The sequence below is a fragment of the Chelonia mydas genome, chromosome 6 (genome assembly GCF_015237465.2).
Source record: "Chelonia mydas isolate rCheMyd1 chromosome 6, rCheMyd1.pri.v2, whole genome shotgun sequence".
Lineage (NCBI taxonomy): Eukaryota > Metazoa > Chordata > Testudines > Cheloniidae > Chelonia > Chelonia mydas.
The window spans coordinates 113118887-113131788 of record NC_051246.2 but is presented as its reverse complement, the minus strand read 5'-3'; the positions used below and the strand labels follow the sequence as shown (position 1 = coordinate 113131788).

The window sequence follows — 12902 nt, the reverse complement described above, 5'->3', positions numbered from 1 at the left end:
GAGCTTGACAAGTGGCTCGCAATGTCTCAACGCTGTGCTGGACCTGAACTGGCCCTTGATGAGCCAGTCATCGAGGTAAGGGCAGATCTGGATACCCTGACCTCCGAGACAGGCCTCCACCACCGACATGCACTTCATAAACACCCTTGGTGCCATTGCTAGGCCAAAAGGGAGCACTGCGAATTGCTAGTGGGCAGTCTCAACTATGAAACGTAGGATCCATCTGTGTCCGTGAAATATCGATATGGGAAAGTAAGCATCTCTCAGGTCAAGGGTGGCGTACCAGTCTCCCGGATCCAGGGAAGGAATGATGGAGGCCAAGGAGACCATGAGGAACTTCAAATTCTTGAGATGCTTGCTGAGACTCTGCAGGTCGAGGATGGGGCTTAGACACCCCCTCCCTCGGCTTTTGGTGTAAAGAAATAGTGGGAGTAAAACCCTTTCCCCCGCAAATGCAGAGGGAGTTCCTCCACGGCTCCCAACCACAGAAAGCCTTGCACCTCCTGATTGAGCAGATATTCATGAGAAGGATTCCTGAAGAGGGACGAGGAGGGAGGGTGAGAAAGGGGGGATAGAAATAAACTGGAGGGTATATCTCCCTGCTACCGTGCTGAGGACCCACTGGTCCGATGTTAGAGAGGTCCAGGTAGGGAGGAAGGGGGACAAATGGTTGGGAAATGACTGGGGTGCTGGATCCAGGACACAGGCTGGAAGGCGCACGACACAGGCTCGAGCGCACCCTCAAAATGCCTGCTTGTTACCCAGTTGGTTATGGGTAGAGCTCGAGTGAGCTAAGGTGGCCGGCCTATGACCTTGCCAGTGCTTATAGCCCCAAGAAGGGCTCTGATTGAGGTTGGCTCCTGAACCTGTGGGGCTGTTGCAGCTTAAACTGCTTCCTTCATAGCGCCGGCATGTAAAGGCCCAGGGAGCACAAGATACCCCTAGAATCTTTCAGGCCATTTAATTTACTGTCTGTCTCTTCCAAAAAGAGTGCCAGGCCATTGAATGGGAAGTCCTCGATGGATTGCTGAACGTCCATCGACAGGCCCGACAACTGCAACCAGGATGCACACCGCAGAGAAATGGCCGAAGCCATGGTCCAGGCCGCAGAATCTGCCACATATGAGGCCGCTTGGAGGGCTGCCCTGGTCAAAGCGCTGCATCAGTGATAGCCAGGAATTCCTTCTTGGGCTCCTCTGGCAGCAAATCCACAAACTCTGCCATCGGCTGCCAAATATTAAAATCATAACAGCCAAGTAAGGCCTGATAGTTGGCCACTCTCAGCTAGAGGATGGACACAGAATAAATCTTTCTCCCCAAGAGATCAAACCTCTTTGCCTCCTTTTTCTTAGAAGTTGATCTGGGTTGGCTCTGTCTATCACGCTCATTGGCTGCCAACACAATCAGTGAGCTTGGGGGCAGGGTGGGTATAAAGATACTCATATCCCTTAGCGGGGATGTAGTATTTTCTTTCTGCCCACTTGGAGATGGAGGGCAGGGAGGAGGGTGTCTGCCACAAGGCCTTAGTAATTTTAACCACTCCCTCATGCACCAGCAATGCCACCTTGGAGGGGGCTGCTGAACTTAGCACATTGAACAGGGAGCCCAAGGGCTCCGCCAGTTCCTCGGCTTCCAGCCCCAGGTTTGATGCAACCCTCTTCAAAAGCTCCTGGTGGGCCCTGGCATCATCCTGGGGGATCGTGTGAGAGGACCCCACTATCGCCTCATTGGGCAAAGATGATGATGAGGCAGGTACAGGTGGATCTGCCAACTCCACCACTTCTGCTAGGGGAGCCTCGTCTGAGGCTGGCTGACCGTGGGGAGCTGCTCTGACTCTGCGTCCAAGTCAGGGGGTGGGTGGGAGACTGTCACTGACTGTCTACCAGATGCCCCTGAGATTAACCTATGCCCTTGCGATGAGTGGGGAAACCCCCAAGGGTTCCATAGTTCCCAGGGGGCTGGCCACTGGCAGCCAAGAGGGGAATGCTGATAGCCCCAGTGAGTGGCCTTGGGCTGCAGGCAGGTTCTCCTCCTAAGTGTCCAAACCTGAGGAGGGAGAGACTTATCTGAGGGACCAGAACGGTACTGAGGCTGCCTGTGTACCCCAATCTCGTTGGCTCTGCCCACGGACCTCCACTGGGGACCTGTACGGGGGTGATGAGTCTCGGTGCTGTGACCCCAGTGACCAGCGTCGGCATTTGGTGATGGTATCGCATCAATAGATGCCTCGTGCTTAGAGAGCGGTGCCGCTCCATATACCGTGAGCTGGAACGGAAGTGAGAAGACTGATGTCTCGGAGACTGCCAGTATGCCCATGGTGATCCATACCAGGCCGGCAATCCGGTGACATGGCTCCAGGGACTGGCGCCATGGGCTGGGAGAGTGGGTTGGATGCTCCCGGAACCAGGGACAGGTGCCACGCTTCTGTAGGTCTGTGCCAGACTGCTGGCAATTGACACCTAGAGCCTGAGGAACACTGCCTAGAGTCTGGGGACCGACACTGGGAACTCTAGCAGGCAAGCCAACCTGTGTCCAAGGGCTGGTGGCGCTGTTCAGGTGACCGCTGGCAGGGCACTCCCTGAGGTGGGGAGCAGTGCCATACTGATGGAGACCGCTGGAAGGATCCCAGGGCAGGTTTACCCCTCAAACGATGCACCTCAGTGGCCAGGTGGGCTGCACAGGAAGGGACAGTATGTCCATAGCGGCCTGAAAGGCCTCCAGCATGGATGGCACCGCCAGGTGTCGAGTGCCTCTGCTGCTTCCCGGGGTGGTGGGTGGGTTTTGAAGCGGCCTTGACAGCTCAACAGGAGTCAGAGCCTGGCCACCATCCAGAGGGGAAGAGCTACCCCGCATGGGTCTTCGCTCTCCGGCTCTCTCCTTCCCTTTATAGGACCGTAGGAAAACATCCCCTCCCGGCTTTTCTTTGCTTTTTAGCCGGTACCGGGGATGGGGATCAGCGCCAGTCAGAATTCAGTGCCGGCAGCGCACTCTGCACTGAGGCCTCAGTGCTTGGAGCAGAGTCCGATCTTGTCGACTCTGAGGCTAGTGTGGGGGCCGACTCCATAAGGATCGCTCAGAGACAAATGTCCTGCTCCTTCCTGGTTCACGGCCTGAAGCTCTTGCAAATGCAAGACTTGTTGCTCAAGTGGGTTTCCCCTAAACACTTCAGACAGCTTCTATGGGGATCACTGACTGGCATAGGTTTGTGCAACAGTCACAAGGTTTGAAGCCCGGAGCATGCCCTGTCCCTAGGCTAAGTCCCATATGGGACTAACTATTTCTAACTTAACACTAAGGGAACTATTAACTGTACAACTTTAAACAACTATATACAACAAATTCACTACTAGACACAGTAGAGATAGGAAAGTGTGCTGAAGCAAGGAGATGTTCTAGCACTGTCATTGACGGTAAAAAGGAACCGAGAGAGGGGGCAGCGGGCGGTGCCCCTTATACCAGCGCATATGCGTGCCACTTCAGAGGGTGCCAAAGCCAGTCCCCTTCGGATAACACTGAAGGAAAAACTTCCGGCTCCAGTACATGTGGTGAGCACACACACAGACAATGGAATGGACATGAGCAAGAACTTTTCCAAACTTCTGAATATTAACAACCTCTGCCTTTTAAAAAATGTGTAAAAAAACTTGAGTTGCTCAAAAACAAAGTCAATTTTTAAAATGTTAATAAGTTGGAGATTTAAGCTAACTCTTAAAGCTCCCTTTAGCACAATTTTCCACCAAAGATACAGAATTTGTATACATTTTCTCTGGTAAGGACAGATGGGTGGTGAATATAAAACTATTTAAATTCTTTACTTGGAGACATTAGGTAGAAGATAGATGTTGGATAGAAGGCTGGCTGTATTGTTGGGCTCAACAGGTAGTGATCAATGGCTCCATGTCTAGTTGGCAGCCGGTATCAAGTGGAGTGCCCCAAGGGTCGGTCCTCGGGCCGGTTTTGTTCAATATCTTCATAAATGATCTGGAGGATGGTGTGGATTGCACCCTCAGCAAATTTACAGATGACACTAAACTGGGAGGAGAGGTAGATATGCTGGAGGGTAGGGATAGGATACAGAGGGACCTAGACAAACTGGAGGATTGGGCCAAAAGAAATCTGATGAGGTTCAATAAGGACAAGTGCAGAGTCCTGCACTTAGGACGGAAGAACCCCATGCACCGTTACAGACTAGGGACGGAATGGCTCGGCAGCAGTTCTGCAGAAAAGGACCTAGGGGTTACCGTGGACGAGAAGCTGGATATGAGTAAACAGTGTGCCCTTGTTGCCAAGAAGGCCAATGGCATTTTGGGATGTATAAGTAGGGGCATTGCCAGCAGATCGAGGGACGTGATCGTTCCCCTCTATTTGACATTGGTGAGGCCTCATCTGGAGTACTGTGTCCAGTTTTGGGCCCCACACTACAAGAAGGATGTGGAAAAATTGGAAAGAGTCCAGCGGAGGGCAACAAAAATGATTAGGGGACTGGAACACATGACTTATGAGGAGAGGCTGAGGGAGCTGGGATTGTTTAGTCTGCAGAAGAGAAGAATGAGGGGGGATTTGATAGCTGCTTTCAACTACCTGAAAGGGGGTTCCAAAGAGGATGGCTCTAAACTGTTCTCAGTGATAGCTGATGACAGAACAAGGAGTAATGGTGTCAAGTTGCAGTGGGGGAGGTTTAGGTTGGATATTAGGAAAAACTTTTTCACTAGGAGGGTGGTGAAACACTGGAATGAGGTACCTAGGGAGGTGGTGGAATCTCCTTCCTTAGAAGTTTTTAAGGTCAGGCTTGACAAAGCCCTGGCTGGGATGATTTAATTGGGGATCGGTCCTGCTTTGAGCAGGGGGTTGGACTAGATGACCTCCTGAAGTCCCTTCCAACCCTGATATTCTATGATTCTATGTTCCTCAGATTTTAATGTAAGAAACATCTGGCATTAGACACTCTGAAAGGTCCCCTTAAGGCTCTTACCTTGTTTTGCTTGGCTCCAGAAGTTCAACGTTTGAACACTGCCTATTGTACTTTTCTAGTAATTCCTCTTTTACTTTAAGTGTTGAGCCATATATTTGGCTGTGCTTTATTCCCTTTCTCGCCACTGGCACAATAGGTTGGAAAGCTAGTCTAAACCCAGTTGTCATGGCAGGTTCAATGGGCATTCCAGAACCCAGCCAGACTGAGCTAAATTCCAGCAACTCTGAGATGGTGGAATGGCACCTGGGGGCAATTATTGCTGGCACACAACCCACCCTAATTTGTGCTGTAGGCCCCCCACATGCCTGCGGAATTGGGGAAGAATGGCAGAAAGCTGTTCTGGTACATGTGAAGATCAGGCAAAATGTCCAACAGCCCAACTATTTGTACAAATCCTTTCCCAGCTATTAAAATGTAAGAAATTGAGATGTGGATGTTATATTTTGAAAGTCAGACTTCCCTTTCTCTCCTGACACACTTTAATGGGGATAAAAATCAAGTCAAAACCATTCAAGTGTTTTGGTTTCTCTCTTCAAACAAAAATAACCAAACTGACTCTACAGATTAGAAAATTTAACAAAAAAGACAACGTAATCCGAGAAGACACAGGGACAGGAAAGCAACCTCTCCTGCCTGCAAATAACCACTGTAGTATATTCTGGTCAAAAGGAGATTCCCTTTGTAAGGCAGTGTATAGGCAGGAAGATTTAGAAGATATTTAGTAAACTCTGTGTGACTGTTCTGCATACCCATGAGGCAGAAAAATTCTAAATTTGGCTGTAGTCACTGGTACTCTTTAAAAACTGGACCTTTGCAGGGCATTCATGTGACAGCCCCCACAGGAAACAAGAAGAAATAGTTGGGACAGACAGTTTTCCAAGTTCTTTTAGATAAAGGCTGACCTATTAGTGCCAAAAAGAAACAAAAGCTGTATGGCCATAATGGAAGTGGGGGATGGTGATGCTATTAAACTTGTGTAGCAAGACTTTCCTAGGATGGTCCCACAAGCAGGAGAAAATATTGCCATGATAATAGAATAAGCTGGTTCACTCAGTACACCGTAAGACCTCTTCAGAGAGATCTTCTAAAGTATACATAAGAATACCTGATCATTGTAAAACAATGAATTAGTCACTATGTTGTAACTGACCAGACCATAAGCAAGTTGGTCCCTTTTAAAAGGTGGAGGCTGTAAGGAAATACTGAATATTTTATAGTAGATGTGTGTCATCACACTGAAACAGGGTCACTCACCATGATCACTGTACCGTCGCTGTTTTTGGCTGGAAGATATGCTTCTCTGCACTTTGTGATGAGGCGATTGTCCAGTGCTGTTGTTGAGATCACTACTTGGCCTAACTTTAGCAAGGGAAAGATTGCTGCTGGAGCTTGAATCACTAGCATCCAACTAAGAGAAAATTTAAAAATGAGGTTTAATCAAAATGAATTTAACAATGTCCAGAGATTCTGACTGTAATCTTAAGTAAGCAAAATTTCAAAAGTTTCTCACTCTAAAATGTTCCTTAAAAGTGCACTAGTCAGATCCAGTTCTGTGCCTAAAGGATCAGTAAAAATATGAATAGTGCTCTATTCATTTTTCACTCAACTGGTGGTAAATAAGTAACCAAATCTGTACAAAACTACGTTAGCTATACAAAACATTGCATAGTTTGAGTTACTTCTGAAATGTTAGGAGCATTTTATGAAAAAGTTATTTTGCTAAGAAACAGATCTTCTAACCCCTTCCTTATGGGATAAGATTAAGGAGAGATGAGGGTGTTTGCTTCTGAACAGTTTGCTTCCGTTTATACGGACATTAGAATGTAGTCCCTGTCCCAAAGTGAGTATAGAGTGCCTACCACACTTTTGGTGCTACAATACAAAAATAGATAATTTTAAAAATACGTTAAAATGCTTAAGCAATATTTGAAGGTGTTTTTTGTTTAAAAGATAACCAGAATATGATAGGCTATAGTGCTGAAGTCAAAATATGATGTTTTAGCCCACAATAAAGTTATTGTTAAGGCCCTACTTGAATCATGGGATGATTGTCAAGTAATTGCAGCTGAGAGTTGCAGATTAGACATGGAAAATTGCAGAAACGTAATAATGGACCTTTATTAATTGTGGTAATTTGGAAAAGCCAGAGAAGACCTACATGTTTAAGAAAAATTTGCTAGAATATAAACATTCCAGTATTATGTTATGCCTGCTATATTTTTTTTGATAACCAGACATTTTGTGCAACTACGTGTGGGGCTGACAGTGGGAGCCTTGGCCATCAGTGGCTGATGGCTAGGGCTCCCGCTGTCAGACTCAGCCAACTGGCAGCTGGGGCTTCTGCTGTCAGCCCCAGATGGCTGACAAAATTGCAGTGGAAGCCTAATATTGCTGAGATCTGCAAGTTCCGCAGTATCACAAATTAGGTAGAGTCTTAGTTGTTATCTTTCAGCCAGGAAGCTCTCAAGTTGTTATACTGCCATGCACTCACCCTCGCTCTAGCTGCCAACTGCCCTGACATCTCTTCATATATGATTCTCACATTACCCCAACCAGTCTTCGTATCTCCTTACCCTTTTTGGAAAAAGGAGATCCCACACTTTCCTCCCATTACAGCGTTATATTAAGAGACTAATTACGTTGTTTTAAATTTCTGGGGCTAGGTGGGGTGAAACAGGGTGGGAAGAAGATCAGATGTAGAGTCTGCCATGTTTTGGTAGGCATTCTACAGACAATAGCCTGTGAAGGCAGATTTGTATCCTCAGGAGTCCTGTTAATCTATATCATAAGATTTCAGGATTTTCACTGACAACTAGAATGTGCGTTGAGTAAGCGTGAAGCAATGAAAACAGCTACAAGGATAGCTGAGAGCTGTTTCTGTTCAGAATATCAACAGGTTCAATCATCACTGAGATCTGAGCTTTATTATAGTCCAATTTTTAAGTTCTCACCCATTTGGACTTTACTAATTATTAGGGCTGTTGATTAATCGCAGTTAACTCGTGATTAACTCAAAAAAATTAATCATGATTAAAAAATTAATCACTATTAATACACTTATCCATAGAATACTAATTGAAATTTATTAAATATTTTTGATGTTTTTCTACATTTTCAAGTATATTGATTTCTATTACAGCATAGAATACAAAGTGTACAGTGATCACTTTATATTATTTTTTATTACAAATATCTGCATTGTAAAAATAAAAGAAACAGTATTTTTCAAGTCACCTCATACAAGTACTGTAGTGCAATCTCTTTATCATGAAAGTGTAACTTAAAAATGTAGATTTTTTTTTTACATAACTGCACTCAAAAACAAAACAATGTAAAACTTTAGAGCCTACAAGTCCACCCAGACCTGCTTCTTGTTCAGCCAATTGCTAAGACAAACAAGTTTGTTTACATTTACAGGAGGTACTGCTCCCCGCTTCTTATTTACGTCATCACATGAAAGCGAGAACAGGTGTTCGCATGGCACTTTTGTAGCCAGTGTTGCAAGGTATTTACGTGCCAGATATGCTAAACATTCATATGCCCCTTCATGCTTCAGCCACCATTCCAGAGGACATGCTTCCATGCTGATGATGCTCGTTAAAAAAATAATGCATTAATTAAATTTGTGACTGAACTCCTTGGGGGAGAACTGTGTCTCCTGTTCTGTTTTACCCGCATTCTGCCAGATATTTCATGTTATAGCAGTCTCAGATGATGACCCAGCACGTTTGTTTTAAGAACACTTTCACAGCAGATTTGACAAAACGCAAGGAAGGTACCAATGTGAGATTTTTAAAAACAGCTACAGCACTCTACCCAAGGTTTAAGAATCTGAAGTGCCGTCCAAAATCTGAGAGGTATGAGGTGTGGAGCACGCTTTCAGAAGTCTTAAAAGAGCAACACTCAGATGTGGAAACTACTGAACCACCAAAAAAGAAAATCAACCTTCTGCTGGTGGCATCTGACTCAGATGATGAAAATGAACATGCGTTGGTCCGTTCTGCTTTGGATAGTTATCGAGCAGAACCCATCAACATGGACACATGTCCTCTGGACTGGTGGTTGAAGCATGAAGAGACATATGAATCGTTAGCACATCTATGTCTTGCAATGCCAGCTACAACCGTGCCATGTGAACACCTGTTCTCACTTTCAGGTGAAATTATAAACAAGAAGCGGGCAGCATTGTCTCCTGCAAATTGTAACCAAACTTGTTTGTCTAAGCGATTGGCTGAAGTAGGACCGAGTGGACTTGTAGGCTCTAAAGCTATACATATTTTTATTTTTGAACGCAGTTTTTTTGGTACATAATTCTACATTTGTAAGTTCAACTTCCATAATAAAGAGATCGCACTACAGTACTTGTATTAGGTGAATTGAAAAATATTTCTTTTGTTTTTTACAGTGCAAATATTTGTAATAAAAAATATAAAGTGAGCACCGTACACTTTGTATTCAGTGTTGTAATTTAAATCAATATATTTGAAAGTGTAGAAAACATCAAAAAATATTTAAATGTTATTCTATTATTGTTTAACAGCGTGATTAATCACGCAATTAAAAAGATTAATATTTTTAATTGCTTGACAGCCCTACTAATTATACCTGTGCAAAACCAAGGCATTTATCTATGCCATGCCAAGAGTCCTAGACCACTGTGATAAGAGGTAATTCAACCAATCACTACCCTTACTCTACATTGGATGCATGAAGGAGATGGCACATATGAAGGATTATTTGGCCCAACTGCCACACCCGTGCAACAGCAACGGGCTTTTGGCTACTAGTGACAAACAAATGACTCTGCAAATCGGAACGCAACTGGAACATAAGGAACAGCAGAATTGGGATTGTGTGTATATTCCTAGGTCAGCAACTATTCCTTCACTCTGGGAATCTATTTTTGGTATAATTTTAATCAGGACTGCTGATGCCATGAGGCACCACATTAAATAATGTTTTGAGAAAAATGCATCTACATTAAAGTTAACAATGACTTAACACAGCTAAGCAGTGTAGTAATGCTCTTTTGTTGGACTCCAGTCACAAGTGTTCACAAAATCTATTTGCTAAATCAAGGGAAATGAATTTGATATGCTAAGTTGGGTTTAGCTATCTTCTTTTTCTCTTAATTTCTTCCATTTTATTACTCTTCTACCACATGGATTCCCTGCAGATTTGGTTCTGTTGCCCCATGCACATTCTGCCCTGCTTCCTTCCCCCTTGGAATACTCCCTAATCACCTGTTCTCAACCTGACTCCAGTGAACATACTGCCCAATTTCCTTCTTTTCCAATTGGCAGCTCTTGGTCCCCCTCTGATTGACAGCTCCCAGTAGTGTCTGTCTAGTCCAATCCTGCTGTTAGCCCACATCCCTGAGTGCAGTATGTGTGTGTTCTGAGTCCTAGCAGAAGCCCCAGCAGAGGGGTGGGGTGGGGTGGGGGTGGGGGTGTGTGTGGGTGTGTGTGGGTGTGTGGTAACCCCACAACCAGGAACAAAGGAGTTAAAGAGATGCTGTCAGGAGTCCAGTCCTGAAAAGACCAGTTAGTCTTTTGACCACTTGTCTGACTTTCGTATTGGCATGTTCTTACTAAAGTTTTATGAGAGGATGGCATCAATACAAGGGAAGACTGCATAGAAGCACTGGGTTCGATGCCTGACTGCATTCCAGAGCATACCTTTTCGGGCATGCTGCTACCCTTTTCAACTGAGGCTCAAGAGGATTTGTGGCTCCTGAAAAGGAACCTGGTGATGGAGACCTATATCTCTTCCCTGTGTGAACTCTGTTCTTTGCTTCCCTATCCCTTGAGATTTTCATCAGATCCTTAGAGGCAGCTATTTCAACTCTAAGTAGAGGAGCCAACAAGAGCCCTTTTAGATGAGTGCTCAGAAATTTCTGCTGCCCCAGCCATCTCAGGATTTCAAGAGGGATGTTTTAACCGCTCCAGCAGGACCACTTTCAGGCAAGCCTCCCCAGATCTTTGGTTTCTCTTAAAAAATAATTTACAGATGACATTTCTCTGTTATCTGCCTCTCACCCAGACACAGTAAGCATCTGGTATACCCATCATTTAGAGGTATTACTATCTCACATGAAGGGCAATTCCTAAAGCCTGAAGACTTGTGTTCTGTCATTATGACCATTCAGATAACCAGGACAGATGCTCAGGCAAAATAAAATTCCTTCTTGATGAAGAAGAAAGGAAATGCCATCAAAAAATTATACACTGATCACCAGCTATTAAGTATCTATTTACAAAACAATGGGTAAATGACACACAGTGAGGGAAGAGGCTCACACACTGCAAGACACGAGGTGGTGAACTGAGGGGAAGTTGGGATCACCGCACATTTTATGCCTTTGGCTAGAGGTACGAGGAAACTCACTCTGCACACAGGGCCTGAATGGACACTGCAGGGTAAAAGAATGCAAACAGGACTGTACTGAGTGCATGCACATAAACAGTGGAATATATACAGACAAGCACTTGAAGAATTGAGGGACAATGGGGCCTGCTCTGTCCTTTATGCCCTTCGGTAGGGGGACATGCAAGGATATTTAGGACATAGGTGAAGCCACAACAGACATTAGTGGCCAAAAAAATTTGATCCTGTCCACATGGTGGACCATGCACCCAATAGTGGAATTCATGTAAACAATTTCTCAAAGAGGAACCATAACTTTCACTTGAATTGCTCTGCATAGTTTTTCTGCATTTAACATCAGAATATTTTTAACTTTTTTCCTGTTCTATACTCACCTCTGATGATTTTCTCCCTAACAATAAGTATGTAGCTGTAATTTCATCATACTTCATTTTACTAAGGGATTCTTGAATTTCTTCTTGAGAGTATCCCATTCCAACCATAATATCTGAAAGAAGGAAGGAGTTTAAGTCACAATATGCTTTAATAGATACACTGATTGTTTCCATATTCAAAAAAACCTATTTATTTCTAACAATGGAACAAAACATCTAAATGTGGGAACAATGTCTATTAGATACTAATAATAAAGCTGTTTTTCAAATACCCAAATATACATATTAAGCACAGATCAGATCTGACTATACAGTACATGAACTCATAACACTGCAAGTTAAATGCAGACATACTGGAAAACACTGAATTACCTATTCTCTTCTGGTCTGAGATGTCTAGCTCTGGTTCAACAAAAGGTTTTAGCTCATCATCTTCATGCCCCGCATTGATCCACCGGTCCTTCATGATTTGCTACAAAGATAGGTTGCTTAGTAGCGTAAGATATTTACTTTTAAACGAAACAAGACACTGAAAGGTCAAAGTCCCATCTATCAAAAATGTATAGCACTGAAGAACTGAAAACAAGCAAATCCAGACTTGGGTTTAAAGAGGTATGTCCCTTGCTTCCTCTTCTAATTCTACCCACCATTCTTTTCCAGAAAGCTCCAAATAATTCCTAACTCATATTTGAAACTAGCCAGCCTTATTGCCAGTCCCCTTCCCTCTCCTCCCTGGAGTTGTGCTCCTAGATAGACTACTTCCCATCATCTGTATTCCAGCATAAAGGTCAAAGTTAAGTACTAGTAGTGGAGAGATTGGTTGCAGTGAGAGCACTGGGAGGAGAGTAGTTAAAGACTTCTTCCAGACAAGAATCTGTATGCAGGAAACCATCCTAATCCAGGAAATCTTCACTGGATTTTGTACACTAATGCCCTCTTTCAGCCACAAAACCTCTTGCAGACTTTACCATTTTAAATATTACTCACTTGGGAACTAGACAGTTCTCAAGGAGTTAAATTAAAGCATAAAGTATTGATCAAGAATACAAAAGAAAAAGAGGAGCAGACAAAAGAAAGCACTTGTTTAAAAGTATTATGGTTAAGAAAATCCAAACTGAGATTTTAACCCTTCTCTAATGTTGCACTATTTAGGAAGTCACAGATATTAC

The 12902-nt window shown here is 44.2% G+C and overlaps 1 protein-coding gene across 8 annotated transcripts in view; it reads right to left on the bottom strand.

Annotated features, from left to right (window-relative positions):
• MARK3 (microtubule affinity regulating kinase 3) overlaps nucleotides 1-12902 on the bottom strand; it is a 108725-nt gene that overhangs the window by 32793 nt on the left and 63030 nt on the right. For all 8 annotated transcript variants that reach the window (XM_037901010.2, XM_037901013.2, XM_037901011.2 and 5 more), the window contains 3 exons: nucleotides 12106-12205; nucleotides 11734-11846; nucleotides 6227-6380 (listed from right to left, as the gene is read on the bottom strand). In XM_037901010.2, the coding sequence (XP_037756938.1) occupies nucleotides 6227-6380; nucleotides 11734-11846; nucleotides 12106-12205 (367 nt within the window). The remainder of the gene's footprint in view (nucleotides 1-6226; nucleotides 6381-11733; nucleotides 11847-12105; nucleotides 12206-12902) is intronic.